The 22,813-nt window shown below is 40.1% G+C and overlaps 2 protein-coding genes across 16 annotated transcripts in view; one reads left to right on the top strand and one right to left on the bottom strand.

The window, feature by feature from the left end:
- Positions 1 to 13,733, bottom strand: part of LOC142053210 (uncharacterized) — a 25,246-nt gene extending 11,513 nt beyond the window's left edge. For 3 of the 9 annotated variants that reach the window (XM_075084500.1, XM_075084508.1, XM_075084503.1), the window contains exons 1-11: positions 13,115 to 13,227; positions 12,152 to 12,229; positions 11,172 to 11,240; positions 10,713 to 10,743; positions 8,485 to 8,544; positions 7,963 to 8,043; positions 7,174 to 7,310; positions 4,961 to 5,083; positions 3,353 to 3,395; positions 2,052 to 2,171; positions 1,100 to 1,241 (exon numbers count right to left, since the gene is read on the bottom strand). In XM_075084500.1, coding sequence (XP_074940601.1) covers positions 1,100 to 1,241; positions 2,052 to 2,171; positions 3,353 to 3,395; positions 4,961 to 5,083; positions 7,174 to 7,310; positions 7,963 to 8,043; positions 8,485 to 8,544; positions 10,713 to 10,743; positions 11,172 to 11,240; positions 12,152 to 12,202 — 857 coding nt within the window. In that variant the 5' untranslated portion in view covers positions 12,203 to 12,229; positions 13,115 to 13,227. Of the gene's footprint in view, positions 1 to 1,099; positions 1,242 to 2,051; positions 2,172 to 3,352; positions 3,396 to 4,960; positions 5,084 to 7,173; positions 7,311 to 7,962; positions 8,044 to 8,484; positions 8,545 to 10,712; positions 10,744 to 11,171; positions 11,241 to 12,151; positions 12,230 to 12,691; positions 12,833 to 13,085; positions 13,228 to 13,617 lie in introns of those variants that run through there. The other 6 variants (XM_075084507.1, XM_075084505.1, XM_075084506.1 and 3 more) reach the window with 4 other exon arrangements.
- On the top strand, positions 13,145 to 22,813 carry MSANTD3 (Myb/SANT DNA binding domain containing 3). Of its 7 annotated transcripts, none has more exons than XM_075084511.1 (4): positions 13,145 to 13,348; positions 14,083 to 14,254; positions 19,203 to 19,648; positions 20,969 to 22,813. In XM_075084511.1, exons 3-4 carry the CDS (start codon positions 19,234 to 19,236, stop codon positions 21,376 to 21,378), a joined length of 825 nt encoding a protein of 274 aa, XP_074940612.1. In that variant the 5' UTR covers positions 13,145 to 13,348; positions 14,083 to 14,254; positions 19,203 to 19,233; the 3' UTR covers positions 21,379 to 22,813. The 7 variants fall into 7 exon arrangements, with proteins under 7 accessions (XP_074940612.1, XP_074940613.1, XP_074940611.1 ...); XM_075084510.1 differs by lacking the exon at positions 13,145 to 13,348 and adding an exon at positions 13,683 to 13,824; XM_075084517.1 differs by lacking the exons at positions 13,145 to 13,348; positions 14,083 to 14,254 and adding an exon at positions 13,767 to 13,824 and having other exon boundaries at positions 19,203 to 19,506; positions 19,600 to 19,648.

The raw sequence follows: 22,813 nt of genomic DNA, 5'->3' as shown, positions 1-22,813 counted from the left end.
GATCTTCCAAAGGATGTTGCTCTTCGAACTTAAATCTTCAGGACTGCACAATGAGGATCAGTGTCAAGTAGAAATGGACAGCAGCATTTCCAGATGTGGATGTCTGAACTTTTATTAGTTCCCTGTTTTTGATGTTATGATGAACTAGTTCACTCTCCAGATTAAGAACTGTTACAGTTATCTGAAAGCCATGAACAAAAAGATTCATAAACCTGGACTTGAATCTGGTTTCAATTAATCCTTTTCAATGGTTGCCCAACAGAGAGGCAAAAGTCCTACAAAAAGACACTTCAGGAACAACAAAATTTCTCCTTTTACTGTGTAATGGTAAACAAGCCAAAGGAGTTAGCCCTCCATGTCTGGGAGAGATGCTACTGGTTTAAAGTTAAGAAACATTCCAAGAGAATGTCATCAGAGCAAAACCAAAGAACTAATTGTTGGAACAAGTCTTATGTTTGGGCTGATGTGTGCGTAGCCCTTATCAAATGCTTTCCTGTGGTTCCTGGTGTTGCACAAAGATCACTGATGTTGGAGATATCCCACGCACACAAAGGCTGTTATAGCTCAGACTAAACTCACAATGCTGTTATTAATAAAGATGTTTACAAACAGCAAGCAGAGCTTCACCATTTTAGAACCACACACAATACTTCTTATTGTTCCTCCATGAAATCTTTTGTAAAGATGAACCCCAATTGTTACAGCTATTTACTGATTGTCTTTTCCTTCTAAAATCAGTTCATATACCACCCGAATTATCTGACATGAACCCATACCAGACAGTTTTTTTTAAAGGACAAGAGAACACTCTTTTTGAACATGTAATACACGAGGATTATGCCTTAAGGATAACACAGCTAAATATAAAAAATAATTAAACCTAGAGCAAAATCTGAGGTCACTTTACATACACCAGGTTTTCTGCTGATGAGAGAAGTTTACAGCTGAGCACAATTTCAGAAGACGGGCATTTTACTATTATGGCATGCCTTTCTTTGTCACAGCACACTCTATGAAATCCAGCGTAGACAGCTATCATCTACGTTTTCCTTGAGTAAATGTTAAGGGTTTTGAGGGGTGGTGGATTTTTTTGTTTTACTTTTCTGAGTTGTTGCCTTTGCTGCCTTCTTCAGTCTTGTTGCCTTTGCTGCTTTCAATTGCCTTTTTAGGCTCAACCTGCTCATCTGGTTTTCCCTGTTCTTTCTGACTTGTTTTGTGCTCCTCTTGAACATTCTTTTCATCTAAAACAACAAAATCAGTATGTTTAGTAATGGTTTTCCAATATGTTCATTTAAGAGTATCCTTTGCTTAGATTTTTTTTAAAATATAACATCAATAAAACCTGAAGGTGGAAGTAAGGTATCTTGTGAAGAAACAACATAAAAACTGAAACTAAAAACCAAAGATTTGGTTCAGCCATGAAGCACAAGTTTGTATTTCTGATCAGAAATATTCTCAGTGAGAATAATTATAATGCATTTAGACAAAACCCTAATCTCACCTTTGACATTAAATCTACAACTAAGCAGCAACGTCTGATGTTTCTTCAGTTACATGGTGCTCACTGATTTTTATATTTAATTCTGGTTTTGTTTTCAAGAAAATAAGCATTAGTCAAATATTTTAGATGTTGTTCAAAGAACCAAAAAAATCTGTCCAATCTATTTCCGTTTTATTCTTCTCGTGCTCTAAATAGTTTGGCATGCAGCTGTTCCCAGTTTTTTTCCCTGACACCAGAGAACAGCTTATATGTCCAAAAACAGTCTGTGCCTTCCCCCAAAAATACACATTGTAAAAATTTCTAATTATGAATCTTATCGTGTTTCTAACATATCCAGTGACATTAAGTAAAACTGGACTGTTTTCTACACAAACACTGGGATTATTCTTTCCTCTGCCACAGACCCCGAACCCATCCACACACTGCACAAATTCACCTTCCATAGCAGAACATAACTATAGAGGCTATAAACAGGCACACACAGAGTAAATAATTACAGCATTGGTGAAAGTTTAAAAAAATGTAATTACAAAAATAATTTTTCTCTTACCTTGAATAGGGTCTGGCATTCTTCCATCCTTATTTTTGCAATCTGTTTTTTCTTCATTATTAAGTGACATGTCCACATGCTGAACTTTCGCTTTTGAAGGGCTGTCATCTGCATTGGAATCTAAACAAACACGCTTGAAATGTAGCACAAAGGACATTATCTTGATAGAGGAGGTTTCTAAAACTGCGCTTCAGTTTCAGCTAGCTCTGTTTCTGTGCACTATTAGTTACAAACATTAAGAATAATTTTATAAGCATTATTATGTGAAAGCATAATAATTAAATCATTAAATATGAACTACAAATTAATAACAAAACTATAAATATTTTATACCCTGGTTATAATTGCATACCTAAATTTCTTAAAAGCCATAAATATCATAAATACAGTAGAATGCCACATAGCCACGTTCAAAATTAGACACATTAATCAATAGGTCACAATCAAGAAATGTAATTTGAATAGGATTGAACTTATTTCAAAATACTTCCCTAGATTCAAAGCAGGCATCTTTCCCCTTCAGAGTGTGACACCGCTAATCTAGATCATTATAGAAATAATCTTCTCATTACTTCTACTGAGCTTCTTTAAGACACCATTTACATACTAATACACATGAAAATAAAGTACATTAGTTTTAATTCAATTCTGTATTTTTCATGCAGGCCTGAGAATGAGGGTCTAGTAGCAATTTTTAGCTATTCCCTAAAGTGGCACGGAAGTACACTGCCTGTCCGTCTGGATGACATTGTACTTCCATGAGTTTTGAAAGATTAAACTGAGTGGAGAAGTCTTACAGATACCACAACTGTTCCTACAATTTTGTGAATAACAGTGGCTAGTAAAACAGGAAGTTTTCTTCCACAGATAGAAGCTATAGCTATGCTTTAACAATTCTGTCTGCCTTTCTGGACTGCAAATAAAATACACGCATGGATCTCCAACCTGCCTCTTTTGCCCAGTTCACCAAAATGCTTGCAAGTAGCTGGCACTACAGGGACTACAGCAGTTCCCAGATAAAAAGAGATCATAGGTAAAGGATTCTGGGAAACATGGGGGATGGATGGAAAGAGGGAGAGAGAACAAAGCCATAAACCAGGTCTAATTATGTTGCCCATGGAAGAACTTGTTAATCCATCAAATTTTCAATATAAACCACACAAGATGCAGCTTAGAAGACAAACACACACTACAATGACTGACAAAATCTTTCAATTTGCCCTTAAATCAAGCTGATGTATATCAAAGGGAGTTTACCCAAATTAGAAATGTACAATTCACATCCCACTGAGCACACTTACATTCTTGCCATCTCCTCCTCATAACTGGAGCATCTGTAACAACCTAAAAGTAAAAGCCATCTATGTTAGCTAATTTGTGGATAAAAATATTCTATAGGTATTTCATCAGTGTTAAATATATTTTTTTTAAATGATATATGACCAGTAGTGTTAAACACGTAAGTGTAAATCCCTGAATGGATATTCAAGAAGTCAGTAAGTCAGTTCCTGGACACTTATTTACCAAAATTAAATTTTTGTTAGAGCTAAAAAGTCAAATATCTGGTTTCACAAGATATAGCAGTAAAATTAAACCTATTAAAAGTTCCTCTATTTAAAAGTTCCTTAAATCAAGGATGGATTTGCTAGTAAATCAGTAGTAACACTGTTCCTAGAAAAACAAAAGTCTACAGAATATAGATGGAATTAATTTATTCTATATCCATGACCATAAGCCTCAAGTAAAATACAGTCCTGAGTCAACATGAAATTGAATATTAGTAGGTGAAAAAAAAACGTTTTGGCTTCCTTTTTAAGCAGAGGTTAAAAATGAAGGATATGCCAACAGGTTGAATTGGATGATCTGAAATCTCTCCGTTCCAGAACATTAACTCTAGAAGAAAGACTTGATCTTCTAATATTCCTGTACTTTTTTTAATCAACTAGAAGTAGGATTAGTACAGGCTCTCATCCTTCTGCCTAGCTGTCATGGTATCACACAGAAAGAAACATGGGTCTTTTTGCAGATGGGCAGGGCATTGTGAGCTTAAACACAGTAAAATCATGAACTCCACTTTGAAACAAGACACAGCGTATGCACATTAGGCAGCATTAGCAAGAGATCTTCCCAAGAAACACTGCTTAACAAGCAGGATGTCGAGAGACATTGAAATCGACAGAGAAAACAAATCTAATGTATACCATAAAGAACACTAAGCACCTGAATAAGCTTGTCATGAATCAGAGTGGTAAGGTATGCCTCGAGAAATTTTGCCAGTATCCTGCCCAGATAAAGGTGGTAAACATTTCTAACTGCTATTGTGGTGTAAACATGAACAGAAAGCAAAATTAAGATACCTTCATAAGAACATGCTTCTAAGGCTGCAGCTCTCCAAGAATTTAAGCTTGTGGTGCTCCTGTGATCCCATGGCATTGCTGATAATCTCATATCTACCTGCAAATTTCCACACTTCCCTCTGCATACCAGAATTTTTACCTGGCTTCTCTCAGAGCTGCCACAAGGTGCTAACGAAGCAGAAACCAATTCAGAAAAGTCATAGTTTCCTAGCAACAATGAAACAAATTATTTTACACACACACGCTCCCAGCTGGGAATTGATTAAATATTAATATAGATATTTTGTGTTTTTTGTGCACTCTGGAGTTGTATTTCTGTAGACTTGGGGAGCATGAGTATTATTTCAAGGAAGAGAAATACTTCTGATGGGAAATAGTGTCCAGAGTAATCCTGGAAAAATTATTAAGATGACAAAAAGCACTTGTAATAATGATTAAAAAAAAAAAAGGGGAAGATTTTCCTACTATCCAAAGCAGATCTGCCCACTATAACAGAAATTACATTTTTTTTTTTACACATATACAACTTCTAGAATTCTTAGAGCAATGTACCTTTATTTGTTTTCTCCCTTCTTTCTTCTCGATTGTTAATGCAACTTGCCTTACTTTTCTGTTCAGTTCGGAGCCTTTACCCTTAACTTCATCAGATTCTGCTATCTCAGGATAATGTTGCTTCTAGAAAATAAGGAAACGTAAACCCTGAAGTCACACTTTATCCTACACAGCTCTTTCCAGATCTAGCACAGATAATAATCATGGGAGATAAATCAACTTTTCCAAATACATAGCATAACTTATTAAAATTACCACGTATAGAACTGCAGAATAATTTCAGGGTCAGAAGCCAAATCTTCTGCTCAAAACAAGGTTGACACTAAACACTGAACCGGTTGCACAGGGCTTTGTCCACTTGGGTCTTAAAAACCTATCAACAGAGAGATCCCCCCATCTGTCTGGGCAACCTGCTCCAATGCTTGACTTCCCTCTCAGTGAAAAACTTCATCAAGTACAAAACTCCTCTGTTTGAATTTATGTTACTGCCCAGCACCTCCATAAAGGGCCTGATTCTGCCTTCTTAATAACCTCCCCTGAAGTACTGGAGGGCTACTATTAGATACTCAGAAGCCCAGGTTGGAAGGGACCTCAGTATCATCTAGTCCAACCTTTCTAGGAAGAGCACAGTCTAGACAATATGGCCCAGCACCCTGTCCAGACGACTCTTGAAGGTGTCCGATGTGGCCAAGTCAACCACTTCCTGGGGAGATTATTCCACTGGTTGACTGTCCTCACTGTGAAAAATTTTCCTCTTTTGTCCAATCGGAATCTCCCAAGAGCAACCTGTGTCATGACCCCCAACACTTTTTTCTCCTCCAGCCTAACAAGCCCAATTACTGTAGCCCCTCCTCACAGGGCAAGTGCTTTAGCCCCCTGACCATCTTGGCAGCTCTCCACTGGACTTACTCAATATCATCAGTAACTTTCTTGCCTGTAGTGACACAAAACTGGACACTACTCTAGATATGGCCTAACAACTATCAAGAACAGGGGAATAATCACTTCCCTTGATCTGTACCCTTGTTAGTACAGTTCAGCTTGCCGTTAGCCTTCACTGATGCCAAGGTACACTACTTATCTTAAGCTTGTTGTCCACCAGGACTCCCAGCTACTTTTCAGCAGAGCAAATTCCAGCCATCGAGTCTCCTGCCTGTCCCACTGCCTAGGGTTAATCCATCCCAGGTGCATGACTTGAAAGTTATCCTTCCTGAATTATTATATTTCATAGTATTTGAGAATGTAACAGAGATGCAGTCAACAAGCGTAAGATTCAGAATCGGAGGAAGCAGCTCAAAGTACATAAGAAATACAAGAGCTGAAAATATCAAAACCACCAACACAAGTCTCACTCAGCGTATACATCTCAAATAATGACCAGAAACAGCATGACGTTTATGAAGGATATTATTGCAGACACATCGTAATACACCCAATAACAACATTAGCTCTAAAACTGCCTCAAAATGCCATACAAACTCAACAACTTTCAGTGACTTTAAGATACGTGGGATATAATACAAACTTTGAGCAGACACTTTATGGAAAGCATCAAAATACTTTTCAGAATATTGCTTTCTCAGTTTTGTTAAAGTCCATCCTAAACAAGTATATTCAAGTAAACATTCAAAGACTGGACAGCCTCATTTCTCTAAACATACTGAAAAAATAAACAGTTCAAAGCAAAATGTATTTAGGCATTTGTGGGCTGACCTGAACACTTTACAAATTTCCAGAAAACAGGCGCAGAACTTACATGGCTTGTCCAGCCACAAAACTGGGAATAAACCTTTTTTTTTTCCCCTTCTTCCAAGTCACAGCCTCTCTCCAATACATATCATGTTCACTTACAATCATGTTCCTTTTAGTCTAAAGCATCTGGAAGATGGAACAATTCCTTCACTGACCCAGTTCTTTAAGATAATACAAAATTTAGCCAAAAACCTATTTCTAGTCAATTTTAGCTATGGATTTCACTATTGGCATTACTGGTCAACCAAAACAGAATAAACTACAAACCTCAGTGTCACCAGTGGACGGGCATACACATCACTGATGCATAAACCAAGTTGCACAGTTGCAGCACAAACACACAGGTTTTCACAAAAGCTTATGTAACGCTTTTTCTTTTTAATTGTAATATGACTAGAAAATTCTCTACTTAAATTATTACATCCAAAAAACCCAAAAAAATATTTACTTCAAAAGCTTACCAGGTATGCCAGTCTATGCTTGGAACCACAAACATGCATGAACATGTTACTCAGCCCTGTTTTACAGTGGCACAGTTGACATTCATAGAGAAAAGGGAAATTGTCTTTCGAACGGTATTCAACTATATAATTAAGTCCTATATTGATAAAAAAAAAAGTTAGAAAATTTGATGTTTGCTGAAACAAATAGTTATAGTTACACGAGACATTAAAGGAAACGATTACTATTGCATGCCAAACATGTGAATCAAGATTTTCAGAACCATCATTATTTTGTCTAGACTTCCTTAACACCAAAAGTACACAACTGAATTTCTTTAAGACGCCTTATGTTTAGCACACAGGACTTGACAATTTTTTTTAAATCACCTAAAAACTTAACAACAGCAATTCTTTTGAAAATATTTAGAAGGGAATGTATTTTAACACATGCCTGTAGCTGTTTTTCCTGTCCATTCCACTGTCCCTTCCCTCCACAGGACTGGCAGTTAAATTGTGAAGAATAGTAACAATCATTTAAGTCAAAGTTTCTTTCTATCATATCACCTTAGACTGTTTCTAGAACATACTTTCAAACTGTGGTTTCTACCCTAATCAAAAATATTCCAGGACAAATCCAATGATTTTGTCACTACGATTGGTCACTTTCATACCATACTACTAAGTACTCAATGTAAACTTAAGAAGATTTTATTACACATTATCTAATTTTATATTTGAAAAAAATTACTTGATACTCTTTAAAGGTAAACATCACACAAGCAAACATTTACAATTAAAAACCCTCACCAAGTGCAGGTTCTGAATCTTTACATGTATTAAGCTGTTCTTCCAAAGTCTGTCCATGAAACCTCTCTGGCTGAATTTGCACTGTAAGATAAAATCAGTTTTATGTAATCCCACATCATCCATCTATCAATCAGTCTTCAAAGTCTCAAGTCACATCACAAAGACCCTCCAAAATGAAACAAACTCCTGAGTTTCACCGTTGGCCTGGAGAAAACATGCTGAGAAATTCCCATTCAAGTAAATCCCTGCTCATACATGTCCCCACATCACATATTAAGTCAGTTATTGAAAAAAAATTATCCCTCCAATCCTAGTTTCAGTCTTTTTATAGCACTTTGCTTACAAATACTTTTAAGTATTATTACAAAATATTACTGCAGATGGAAAATACAATGAACAGAAACCAGTTCCCAATGACTTGCTAAGATCTAGACATCACCTGCAACATTGTACCTCAAAACATTTTATTTCTCCCTCTTTTCTTTTGGGGATTTTTTTTTTTTTTCCATTAAACATACTTACCATAATCAGGAAGTCTTACAGGTGTTTTCACTTGCTCCCCTGAGGCACTTGCAGTTTTAACTAAATAAAAACAAACCAGAAGTGGAAATAAAATTTTAAGTACAAACCCCAATTTGATATGATAATGGATTTTTTTTTAAAGAAAATTATTTGAGATTTTGTAGACACAAGAAAAAATAAGCTATGTTTAGTTTTGAATGTACTATGCTTTTTTTTTTTTGCAAAAAAAGGGTCAAAAAAACATTTATACTAAACAATAACAAAGTTATTTAACATTGGGCAATTCAACAAAGCAGACAGAGAGGAAGACCAACCAAGCTACCAGTTACCGCACAGCATAGGTTCAAACACACATAGCAAAACTAAATTATTAAACAGTGGCTTAAATTGTAAGTAATTTTTGCTGTAACTTAATTTATATAGAAGACAACCTTCAACAATGGAAAACCCTGACTGATTCACCACAGTGCAAATATCTTTTATTTTATAATGAACAAAGCTTCATTTCATAAATTTCAGGACTACTTTAATCCAATACATCACAGCAATTCAGTTTAAATCCACTGAACTTGAGGTGCTTAAACTGCCAGCCCACACGCTGCCTGCCAGGGCACCTGACTCAGCCCATCACCTTCCCATCTCTGAGAAGTTCTGCAGCCATCCTCTCCCCAGTCAAATACTTTTTACTATCCACATATGGCATGTGACAGGGCTGGGGGGTGCAGAACCTTAAGAAAGGTAAGACAGAGATGACCACATAACACGATCTGCCACTGAGAAACCTGGAAAGAGAGAGAGACATCCATACAAGATGAGATTCTGTGTGTTTGGAAGTGGAATGCCAAGCATGCAAAGTAAGAAAGTTGCTGTTCCTTGAATAGGGGCTTAATGAACTTGCCGTAGGACAAGAACAACAGAATTTCAGAAATCCAGAAAGCTCAGTGTTTTACTATGTATCAATCAATAAATAAATAAATCTGTGCCTGAAACAATGCCAGCTAATGGCAAATTTGATTTTTGCATCTCTCAAATGCCCTTCAACCCTGTCACTCTCCTGTTGCAAGTAACCTCTTACTAACGCATCAGATACTGATAAGAAGTTGAGCATAAGACTTAAAATAAACTCTGTTTAGAGGATGGGAGTCAGAAGGCTTCAGCCTATACTACTGCATCAGAAAGAGTCACATATGCTTTGATTACAGAGATAATCTTCATGAAAACTTTTCTTGAGTACTTAAGTTACAACCTATATTGCGTTGACAACTGAAGAAGGTGCCAGCTCATTCCTGCCAATTAGATTTTACTTAATACTGGCTGCATTACCACCAACCTTCTGAAAGGATCTTAATCAAAAGATCAGAAGAGTAAAAGAAAAGAAATAAAGTGTTACGAAGACAAACCTACAAAGACGCTAATAACACAAATCATATCCTGGTCACTAGAAGTCATCAAGTTTTGTAGTGGCCAACCAATCCTTAATAAACAGTAAAAAAGACATGATGACTCTCTGCTGATTCACCTCTATACATTTCAGGGCATCCATCTCAGCAGCATCTAGCTGCTAAATATTTAAATTTGCTTCAGTCTGTACAAAAAATCCCAGACTGGGTAGGTGCAATGACTATGTATACTTGGGCCACAACTTTCAAACCAAATTCTAGGAGCAGTGTGCTGTAGAAACCTGTAAACACATTTTGATGCATCATGAAACAGAAGTAGGAGTACATTATGAACATAGTTAGACCTTCAGTCTTTGTGGAACTAGACCACTTCATAAAGACCTGGGGAAGGTTCAGTGATATATTAAATGTGTTAAAAGTACTTTGCTTGGGCTAGTTAAGATAATTTTAACAAGCTCTTTTAATAACCAAATATAAAGTATATAGAGAAAAAAAGTATTTCTACGTGCTTTAAGAAGCATAGTTTTTAAAAATAGATTTTAAATCTTGAAGGTCTCTAAGGTCTTGAATTCTTTAAGGTTTCTCAAAATTTTAATGTGGGTGATTTGTAGTATTGTAGCTAGTGCTTTTTAATAAACTTTGCATACCTCTTGCTCGTATTACTGGTTGATTTCTGTAGGGTTAGATAGTTATGTCATTGAAGAACACAAGACAGGTCTTAAAGCAAAAATCTTGAGAAAGTCTTTTTCTTGTTTCATAATCAACTACATCAGGGTGCGAGCAAGTTACATGTACAGAACAGAGCAGGAAGTAAACTCTTGGACTTACGAATGCCGTGAGCTTTCAGTGCTTCTTCAACCTAAGACACCAAGTCATCAACCAACAAGGAAGAAAGACAGGCACTTAAGATTCAAACAACAACAATGCAAACATTTTATTCTTTATAAAATAAGTTAGATTAACACCAACACCACAGATTATCTCAAGAGAACAGATAATTCCATGAAACTTGAAAGAGAAATACAACTTTTTGCCTAGATTGTCTACGATATGCATTTATTAACAGCCACGTATTGCCTTTACTAATCCAGTCACATTTTCTGATAGGGCTAATGTACAAAACTAAGTTCTACTTTATTGCAGTAAACAAAACAGTAAAGCAACAGAAATAAATATCTGAAAATACACGTTTTAGCACTACATTAAAAATTAGATTCCAAACTCATATTCTATTGCTAAATAAATCTGTAAAACCTGACAAAAGGTGCATTCAAAAACTGATCTTACCGTCTTGTGTTTGAATCCAAGGAAGTGAGTCTGCAAGTTTAACGCAGAAGCACACCAGATTTTGCAGATCTAGGTTACAGAGAAGTATTTCCAGCATTACACACAAACCAAGAGAAAAAAGAACACTCATATGAAAGCATAACAAATCTGCTATCAAAATGTCAGTATAGGCAACTTCTACAAAAGTACTATTCCTCTGAAGACAAACTAAAGCAGCTTCTAGAGCTTCTCCTTATGTGGCTCCAAGACCACCCAAATACAGTGTAATTAATGAAGAGGAATCTCCACATCGCATAAAAATTTCAGATGTCTCCAGAACCCTGCAGCTATCTCATAACATATTTTTGTGTGGATAGTAATGACAGATCTTAGACCTTTCACGCACACTATTAACCAAGTCTGAAGCAGAGGCACAGGCTAACTGTAACAAGCCAGCACACCTGTCTAAGATGAGCCAGTCCTCTTAAGTGCTGCATCCAGACTAACACACTTGCTCTCATCAGTTTGGAGCCTGCCTCACTCACATGCATATGAAGTTTTCCCATCACAGCTGGCTTATGCCTGGGCTGGTTCAGAACAGGAGGAGATTAGGTTTAAATTCATGTGAATAAACAAACACAGTCAAAATATTTTCTCCTCCTCTAAAAATCGTAAGACACTTAAAAACAACAGCAATAAACACGAGAACCAGATAAATTAAGGCAGTTTTTTTTTTAATTCTGAACAGGAGCTGCAGTTTAATCTTCCACTTGAAAAGAATGCCTTTATTTAGAAACATTATTAAATTTAACCATTTTAATAAGTTGGTTCCTGACACGCATCCAAGTCAAACATGATTGAAACAGCAAAATAAGTTCAACTCAAGTGCTGTTTTTTCCTCGAGGGGGAAAGAAAAATTTCACACTTGGTTTAGTCTAACTTTGTTCTACAAAACAAACTTTGTTCTGTATTAGTTACAATTTTCAGTAAGGAATACTTACATTGCAGTAGAAAGGGTTTACTTGCTTCTTTATCTCAGCTTCAGGGTCCATATTTGATCCTTAGATGATAAGGGAACTCTAGGCAAATTGCAGAAACATTGCAAAACTATTATTTTAGCTTCCCAAAACTATTCACATTCTTGTTCTGCCTATTTAAGGGTCATGCAAGTTCTGTTCTTAATTTGTAACCTTCAGTTACATTCAACCTTTAAATCTGCAGGCTAGTGATCGTATTTTTAACTTGAGAGCAAAAGTACAGCATGGCAAGAAACAATTATTCTCCACGAGTCTCCCTCAGGAAACACAGAGCCACCAGACAATTACGCGCACGCCGAAACAAAACTAATCCAAACTATTTCAAGCTTCCCCCTTCCTTCCTGGACCGAGACGCACGCGTGGGCTGGGACAGATGACAGCGGCAACCGCCAGGCACGGAGAGCCCAAAGCACGCCTTTGTAACAAGCACACAACCGGGTTTTGTGAAGAAAAGCACACTCCCGCCCCGGACCGCGACAGCGCGGGGGGAACGAAGCTACTAACCCCAGGCGGAGGCGCCGAGGGAGCCAGCGAGCCCCCGCGCCGGCCCGGCACGACGCTAGGACGTGGCCCCGCCGACACTTGGCGCTCCGCCGGGGTGGGGACGGACACCTGCTACCGCAACGAGCCGGGAAATCGCCGAGCCGCCGCGGCTGCCGCCACACCCGACCTACCCCGGCCCGGGAGCAGACAGCACCCAGAGGAGCGGCGGGAACCAGCGGCCACGGGTACCCTCCGCCGCCCCACCGGCCCCCGGGCGCGGCGACTCCCCGCCGCCCGCACGGCCGCCGCCGCTCCTCAGGCGGCCGCGGAGGGGAGGGGGGCTGAGGGACAACAGCTAACGCGCGCGCCTCCCGCCAGCCGCTCGCTCGCGCGCGCCTGCCGTTATTCTCCCAACCGCCGCCGCCGGCGGGACCCGGGGCGCACCGGGGCGGCAGGATCTGCGTCACGCGAGGCGCGGAAGAGGCGCGGGAGCCCGCCCGGCCGGCCGGCCCAGGGAAGGGGACGGTAGCGAGGACCGGCAGCTCCGCGCCTCTCCGGCGAGAGAGGACGGGGCGCGGCGAAGGAACGGCGCAGCATCCCCCACCCGCCTCCTCCCCCAGCCGCCACCGCTGGGGGCGCTGGCGCATAGGCGCCTCACCCCGCCGGGCGCTGTTGGAGGTAAAGCCCGAGCTGGCGTCTTCTGCCGCTGCACCGGGACGGACGGGCGGGTGGGGTCAGAGACCCCCACCTCACCCCGCTCCGCCCCGCTGCGGGGGCGCGGGAGGGTGAAGCGGGGTGCGGCACTAGCGGCGGGCGGCCCGGGAGCTCCGCCCGCGGGCCGATGTCAGGTGCAGGCGGGGCTGCCTATACCCCACACACGTACCCCGGCGGCCACCGGCTGTTTGCAGGTCGCTTCCCAGAACATACAAACACACACGCACACATACCCGCCACGCCGTGCCCCCGCCGCACCTGAAGGCTCAGGGTCGCCCGGCGCGGTTACTCGCCGCGGCACGGCGGGCCCCGCCGCCCGGCCCTGCCTCCCTCCCGTGGGAGAGGCCGGTGCGGCGCCGCCTTGCTTTTGGAGTAGGCGGAAATCCAGCGCGGGGTTTGCGGGAAGCTGAAGGAGCCGCCGGCGACCTGCCGGCGAGGAGGTGAGGGAGGCAGGCCCGGCCGCCCCGCGCGGCGGGGAGGAGGGAGCGGGGGTGGGAGGAGGAGAAGGAGGAGGAGGAGAAGAGGGGCGGGGGGGATAGAGGCGAGTCGGCGACGGCGGCGCTTGGCGGCGCTTTGTTAGGAGAAGGCAGAAATCGGGGGGCTGCTGGGTGGGGCTGCCCCCGCCGAGGCGGCGGAGCGGGGTCTCGGCGGGCGCTGGGTGACAGCGTGGCCGTTCGCTGTCCCTCCCGCCTCGGCAGATGTCCCCGGATCCGCGCCTCAGCCCAGCCTGCATGCTCGCCCTGGGTGGAGCGGTCGTCTTTGTCGAGCCGGGACCTGCTCTCCTTTCTCGTTCAAGCAGAAGAGGAGCTAGCGAGGAAATAAAAACAAGCTCGAGTTAATGTTTGAGAAGTTCGGGTGCGGGAGAGTCTGGTAGGATTCCAGTTTATGCCTATTTTTGTTGAATTTCAGGCAATCGATGGGAATAACAACCTGCGTCCATTACCTTTCTTTGCACAAACTGCTTTGGATGTCCTCCATAGGTAGCGGGATGACCCGCTTAAAATCTCTCTCTGTCTGTGTCTATATATAATGTAATATAGATTTAAAAAAAAAATGCATTTGCGTGTACGTTTGCCAGGAGAAATTTAGGCCAAGTACCGTGAATTTTTACTAATAGATTATTTTGTTCATTTTCAGGATGACCCATGATAACTATCAATTTGTATTAAAATGGGGATGGGGAAGCACCCGAAGAGGGTTTTGGGTTTTTTTAATGTGATTATATGTAACACAATTTCCCTATATATCTCGTTCATATTTGTAATACGCACCTAATTACTTAGTGATTTCAAGTCTCAAGGTAGAGAGGGTCAGGCCTGGAACACTCTGATGGAAGCTCTGTGGGGAAAACCTAACATTTGAGGAAGGAGGACACTGTTTACTGCTGGTTCTGTTATTCAAATGAAATATAAACCTGTCGTTGTGACTAGTTTGGGTCGTTGCATTTCCTTGCCTTTCACCCTCAAACACTGGATGAAAAGGACAGAATTATGATTGATTTCCAATGCTGTTAATTACTGACTATGCTTAAAGCTTCATCTGCAATTTAAGTTGGATGAATCCGTAACTATTTCTGGTACTAATCCTGTTGACATTGGTAAATGAATTCCACTTTCACACCATAAGTGACCACAGTTTTCTAGCAAACTATTTTTTTGGGGGTTTAGTTAGCGTAACCTTAACATTTGGGTTAAGTCTTCCACCATAACCTTCTCTTTGAATTCCTCTTATGCCTAGAAAAATATTTCAGGGATTGAAAATGCTCACACATGCCAACCTGAAGTGATTTTTTTGTTTTTCAAATGGGCTTTTTTGCAACTGGTTGGAGTTTGAGTGTATGTTTAAGTGTGCACAAGCAAAATAACACACATATACATATTTATGAACATGCGTGCGCTTCTTCACCTGTGTAATTTTTTTTAAGATGTTCTTCCAGTAGATCACAGAACATCCTTAATAATCTTTAAAAGAAGAATGCACCCAACATTTCAAAGTTAAAATGAGGAGTGAGAGATATTTTTGTTATATTTTTGTTATTTTAAAGCAATAAAGGTTTGTGTGAGGGGACAAGTACTTAGGACACTGATTGGTTTTAAGGCAAGTTGTGTATTGAGCCATGCCAGAAGAAGATATTTAGGATAAAGTACTTCCTTATTGCACATGTGTTAGAGCCTGGGCACCTGTAAGAGTGGGAAAAGCCTTCCATTCTTTGTTTCTTAGAATTTACTGTGCAACTCTCCTCCTGTGTCTACACGTTCCCAAATCAGTCCTGTTTACTGTATGAGCTCTACTCAGTAAACTACTTCCATTTCAGCATAAATTCCTACATGCTAAATTATATCCTGGGCATATGTCTTGGAAGGATCTTTTAGCCTCAAAATGGAAACTGTTTGGGCTTGTGAGACTCCTTTCTCATATTCTGCAGAGGAGCCAGTGGGCTGCCAGAAGGTGATTGATATGCATAAAGAAAAAGAGGTGAATATAAATACGTGATGGTGTTTTGCTGCAATTTCTCAGAATTCTAAGTTGTCTGACAACTCAGAGTGCTTTCAGTTCACCTGATTGAAAATGGGCTTTAATATATTGAAGGACGCAGGCTAAGCATGTAAGAGAACCTTTAAGAACTCTTTTCTTATGTGTAGCAAGTGCATTAAACTGCTTTCACCAGTTCTTGAGTTCTTTAATGCATCCTAGATCATAATCCTGGCTTCTTCAGGGAAGGCACACAAGTACAGTGTGTATGTGTAGGAAGAAATAGATAGGAATGAGTATCAGGGAAGGGAAGACTATGATGTTGTATTCTTTCCAGAGTAGGACCACATTTCCATTATTAAATGTACACAGAGCTTATGACTGGAGATCTCGGATGCTACCACAGTAAAAATTACAGTAATAAATGATAGTGTAGTATGAAAGTGATACTTAAGGGTTTGCTGTGGCTCAATCCCTGAAAGGTGAGCTTTTAGTATGTAGGTTGTTAACATGTAAGAAGTCGTATTTGGAAATGTTTTAAATATTTACTGATATCAGTTGCTCTCTGCTAGACTGTCTAGCTAAATATTTAGCACCCCGAATCCAGAAGACCTGGTTACCTTTGTTTAAGTTTTTGAACTTGGTCTCCTTGTTTTTCTAATTAAAGGGGTTTTCTACACACAAACATGTCCTGGTTTTTGATCTCAGATTCTCACACCTTCTTAAAGCTAAAGCTAAGATTTACATGCATCAGGGGAAGACAGAATCAGCCGTTTCTGATTATGTGGAGTCTCTAATCCAGGGTTTTCAGAGTCAAAAGCTATTGGAACTTATGGCTTGCTGGTGGGACTGCTTTTCATCCTGTTCCTCCATGAAATTGAGGTTAAGACAGGTTGAAGCATCAATACTTAGTCCCAAGAATTTCATTTTGGCAGCCATCTAAAGCAGCTCAATGATTTGGAATGGTACAATAAGTACATAAGTAAAATAGATCAGTAGATAGGGTCCATTTAATTATAGGTCTCTTTTACATGTTTTGAGAGCTGTTTCATGGAGTGAAGTTGCCAGTTTTCAGTATCTCTTTGTTAGGATGGCCATTTCCTGACTTTTTTGCTTATATTTTTCAAATTTATTTTTTACTTAAGGAACTTGTGAAGCAGATGTTCTCTTCTGCCTATCAGACCTAGACATTATAACGATTGGTATGTGATACTTTCAAGTTTGTTTACATGCACTTAGTTTGTTGTGTGGGATTATAGGTGTTTAAGAATTCCTGTCACCATCAAGTGGGGTGACTAAGTTTTCACAGAGAGCAATAAGTGACTTGATATAGTGCGATGGAGGAAATGCTGGATCAGGGAACTGTCTTCATTATGCTAAGCCACCCAGCTCCCTTCCTTCTTCTGCGAGCAGCAGAGCTAATGAAGTCTGGTTTCCTATGGATCTTTCCCTTTGTCTCCTAAGTCCTGTCTGCTGCAAAAACGCTAGATCTCCCACGTCCTCATGACATCACCATTTGGTAAGAGACAGCAGAACTGCATCTGGCCAGGAACCGCACAGGTGCCGGCTGCCCAGGCAGTACATGCCCAGTGATTGCCTAGTTGAGCTGAGTGTTGCCTCTTTTTCAGTAGGGGTACAACTTAGCTACTATTACTTGCTTAGCATACTTTACTTTAACTCAGACTGTTACTTATTTCTATTCACTTTGTTTCCGTTTTGCCATTCTAGGCTTTGTTCTACTGCCTTCTCTATCCTTTGATCCCTCTTCTTTGATTTGCTGGGTTTTGTCATATCTTAAGGGTTACTTGAGATAGCTCTTGTTCTTATGTCAGAGTTGGGTTCTCATTTTGAAATTAGCTTGTCTGTTACCTTTCTTTGTAAATATAAGTAGTTCACTGAAAGAGGTGGGAATAACTGTAAGTATTAGGACCTTTGGAGGAAAGAAGTTACAAGGATGGCACAAAGAGGGTGCTAGTGCAGTGCAGTTAAGGAAAAAATATTGAAAAGAGGAAATCTGATGGTGCTATCTCTTGCATCTTCAAGTAATGTTATAAGGGAAGTAGTGGAAAAAAATGGACAAAATACTAGAAAATTCATTTTGGGAGAGTCTTAGACTGTTAGGAGTATGAACCAATTATTATATATGTTCCATCTCTGAGTTTTATGATTAAATCAAGAAGAAATATGGGCTAAGGCAGCATTGCTCCCCCTTTTTCTACTTAATTATCCAGAAGTTTCTGCCCAAAATGTAAAAGTAATTGGGGCTACAGAGTTGTAGTGGGAGGGAACGGGGGAAGAAGTGTGGAAAGATAAAAGGAAAAACTACATTTTGCAACACAGTCATGTGTTAACAAAGCAGTGTTTCCTTGAATTTTTAAATTTTTATGGGGAAGAATTCACTGGTATCATCTACTCTTTTACTATTGACTGCACAAGATCTAGGCTTGAGAAGAGAGGCAGTCATTAACATGCTGTAAGTATATACCCGTGGCTGTACTGAGTGAGGCCAAACCTCTTTTTTAGCCTGATTGTTCACTCCTGAGAGTGACCAGCAGAGCCGCATAAGGAAGACTGTCACACACACGCGCAGAGTCAGCAGTAAAGGGCGAAGGACCTGTAACTCCAGAGCTGTTAGCTTCTATAATTAATTCATGTCTTCTTGCAACCCTTGCCTCTCCTCAGTATTGTAATACGGGTCAGGATCCTGCTGCCTGTTGGATGTCTGTCAAGGAGGGCTGAGCATGGAGGAGAGCCAAACGAACAGGAGTCTTTAAAAAGAGAACTTCTTACTATCATTTCTCTTACAACTTTCAAAAATTGTAGAGGGGGAGAAATTAGTTCTACACAGTCAGCCAGGGCAGAAGGGGGTCTTTTGTACCAAAGGAAACCCAAACCCACTGAAGGTGGCTTTAGACTTAAACCTGAAGCTGTCAAGGGCTGGGTTTCAGAACTTGCTCCGTAGTTCAGGGCTTTGAAAACTCTCTGGGTGTGACAAAGTGCAATGAATAGGAAAACAAGTTATTAAAAAGAAGTTACTAAGTAAATTGAATACTAGGTATTTTGTATGAAGACAAATTGGAACAAAGACAAGAAGCTTCTCCTCATCGTGGTATACTTCCGTAACTGCGTAGCTGATAAAGTGGCAATAGAAAACAGCATATAATTATACTATATCTTACCTGAATGTTTCATTATGTACTCTAGAACTACTTACAAACTATTCTAGAAAATGAAGTGTGTTAGAATCAGAAGCTATGCTTAGGAGTTATTTGCTGAAACAGTTTCCTGATACTGTAACCAGTTCTAATTTGTGTTTGTTTTTTTGCTTCCAACATTGTTTTCATAGGATTTTTGGCTTCTTGGAGAAACAGTAGAAAATGCAAAACGAAATAATAAAGCCTGCTAAATACTTCTCAGAAGTGGAGAAGAGTGTGCTGCTTGCATTAGTTGAAAAATACAAATATGTGCTTGAATGTAAAAAAAGTGATGCAAGAACAATTGCTCTGAAACAACGTACCTGGCAAGCACTAGCTCATGAATATAATTCACAGCCCAGTGTATCACTGCGAGACTTCAAACAGTTAAAGAAATGCTGGGAAAATATCAAGGCACGGACAAAAAAGATAATGGCACATGAAAGGCGGGAGAAGGTAAAAAGAAGTATTAGTCCACTTATAAATACTCACATCATAGGGAAAGAGAAGATTGCCAGCATAATGCCTGAGCAAATGTACTTTTTGCAGAGCCCACCAGAAGAAGATTCTGAATATCAGCCTGATGCTTCTAGTCAAGGTATAAATGTTATTGTAATGATGCAAGTAATATTGTTTTGCATGTGATTTTGCCAGTGATTCTCTTTCAGCAGTCTAAATTCCTCCACTTAGCTGTGACTGGTGGTTATAGAAAAGTAATTTCCAAGCTATGATATTACAAGACTCCGTGTATTTCCCTAGACCCCCAGGAGTTAAACAGAAGCTTTACTCAATTTTTTTTCATCATATCTGCTACTTTGTGCCAAGCATCACAGTAGCTATCATGCTGGCTTTCCAAAGAAGAGTCCCAAGGATATTTTGATCCTTTGTAAAGTATCGTTTTACTGGGAAAAGGTTGTCGAGCATTTGAAAAAAAAAAAAAAAAAAGCCACCATCAGCAAATTGATACACAATTGTCTGCTGCAAGAATTCCCTGCAGGTCTTTCCTCCTTTGTTTTCAAGGACTAAAAAGAGTACATAGAGCTATATTTCACACTGCAGTCCACATTGGAGAATGGCCTTTCTGGAAAAGTTCAGCACTACATTCTTCTTTGGTTGGCAAGCATACACAGAAGGAATAACGCAAAACCAGAAAGGAGAGCGGCTACAGCGGTTTCTTGCAAACTTTATTATGTCAGGATCACACACAGATGATGTTCCTTGCTCAAAAGACAACAGTAAATACACTGTTAGATAACCTTACAATGTATCTTTCATAATTGTATTTACCATAAGCAGTCATCAAGATTTGCAAAGGAATGTATTTTGAGACCCTTATTTGCAGTGGAAACTATTTTATTCTATGAGTGGTTTATGTCATTTCAGAAGAATTGGTAGAACCTTCTCAAAGTTACGACAATGTAATTTTCTCCTAAAAATATACACCACTGCATTTACATGTACAGTAGTGATAAGGAAGGAATAAGTAGTATTCTTTCTAGTATTCCCTCAATCTCCTGGTACTTATGTTGATACAGCTCTTCACCCTACACTCAGATATTTCATTAAAATATTGCAAGTCACGTATGAGTTTGGCTTAAACAGCTCCATTAAGGTTCAGCTCCAGGCTCAGCCACCTAAATATAGGTGTCCACGTATAAATGTCTGCATTCACTGTAGTATTCTAAGCTCCCATTATAGCCATGGAGGTCTATCAACAGAGCTCAGAGTGGTTCAGTTCAGACCATTATGCCTTTAGTATTGTTACAGAAATGAATTATGTAGTGGCTCCTGTACTACGGTACAGAAGCACAAGGTTTAGATGCATGCACCAGTATACCAATAACCTATGTTAACACAAGTTTGTGTTTCTTGAGGGAAAAGCAGGGAATACTATAATACTTTTTCTTATCTTTTGCAGAGTCATTTGTTGTCTCAAATAGAGAACTTTGTGATGAAGAGAAAGAGCTGGTACATTTCCCAGTGTGTGAAGGTACCTCCCAACCTGAGCCTTCGTGTTCTGATGTCAGAATAGCAGCAGATAAGAACTACAGAAGTAAAGCATCTCAGGAAAGTGCTCTGAAAAAGATGCATGAGGAAGAACATCATCAGCAAATGTCAATTTTGCAACTGCAGTTAATCCAAATGAATGAAGTTCATGTGGCAAAAATACAGCAAATAGAAAGAGAATGTGAGATGGCTGAAGAGGAACACAGGATAAAAATGGAAGTGCTAAATAAGAAGAAAATGTATTGGGAGAGAAAACTGCAGACCATTACAAAAGAATGGCCTGTATCATCCTTTAACAGACCCTTTCCTAATTCGCCATAGAACATAAAGGGGGAGAGAGTCAGTCTGATTGAACACATTCATGAGTAATGCGCACTGGAAAGAGGGTTTTTAAATGTGAATGTACAGTGACAGGATAGGTGCCTGGCTGAAAGTAACACACTTTGACTCTTAGTGTTTAGGGAAACTGTGGTAGATCCACCAAGGGGAAACCTGTATTGTTCATTTGTAGGTAGTTCTGACTTGTTTAACTCTCAGACGCGCACAGTGTTCTAAAATGTGAACGTGTTTTCCCCTCTCAGAATACCCTAACATCCTTTTGAAATTTAAGGTACTCCAGATATTCTTACATTGGGTGTTCTTAAGAAAACTTAACAGCTTTAAATATCAGGTTATAGTGTTTATTTTGATTTCTATCTCTTCCTATCTACCATTTCCCAAATGAGGCAAGGGTTGGAGTTGCTCTTTGCTACTGGGACAAGATGTGAGTGGCAGGTATTGGTTGGATTGTTTCACTGTGGCTTAGGGGAAAAAAAAAGAACTTTTGTCTAGTTAATATAGTTCATAACTTACTCTTTATAGAAGATGTGAAAATGAAGGAAGTAGCAAAAGGACCACTGTAGTAACTGAGCCCTTTGCTTATGAAGAACAGTAATGTTTTCCAGCTGGCTGGCTGATTGCAAGAATGATTATGGACTGACCTTCCAGTTGTTTGAGCCTTGACCCGTAAGAAGTTGGAAAGAAGGTGACCTCTTTCTCAAAAACCATTGTGCTTGTCCTTTCTTTGCCAGGCCCGTCTTATATTCGAGTAGAATACTGAAACAGGAGGGTCGCATGCTGCTACCAGCACTGTGTGCTGTTCACCTGGAGTCATTCTGAAGGGAAGAGCTTTTTAACAATTAAAGCTCTTAAAGCACAGTGAGCCAGCCAGTCCATTGGCAAAGTCTCCCTCTCTCCCTATGCAATACTTGACAGCATAGCAGCTAGCTTGAGTGTTTCAACCTCTCCCTAGCTAGAAGAAAAGACTAAGACTCACCCTTTTTTCCTTCACACAGGGTGGGAAGCAGTTCAAGGGAATTAGTCCTGTCTTGGAGCACTGTTATGTTTTGTTCTGTCCCATGTGTTGCGGTGGTGTGTTTCTTGCCTTTGCTGTCAGGGGTGATGGACATGATTTGTATGAAAGCATTCACATGAGGGTCTCTGCAGAGTTTGGAGGTCCAGAATAGTAGATGGTAGGAAAGCACAAATAAAGAGAATCCTTCCCCAGGCAATCATTTAGTCTAGTGGGGCAAGGGTTAAGAAAACATGAAATACAGAACTGCGCAAAGATTCATAAGAGCTTCTGATGTGTGAAAAGCTGTTCTACAGGAAGGTGTACGACCATCATTTGAAGCGGTGAGAAAAATGAACAAAACCATAAATTGTCATTGAAAAACCTGAGTATCCCATTATTCAATAAAGTATTTTCAGATCATGA

Source organism: Phalacrocorax aristotelis, chromosome 2 (assembly GCF_949628215.1).
Source record: "Phalacrocorax aristotelis chromosome 2, bGulAri2.1, whole genome shotgun sequence".
Lineage (NCBI taxonomy): Eukaryota > Metazoa > Chordata > Aves > Suliformes > Phalacrocoracidae > Phalacrocorax > Phalacrocorax aristotelis.
The sequence above is the reverse complement of the archived record's forward strand: the minus strand, read 5'-3'. Positions and strand labels throughout refer to the sequence as shown.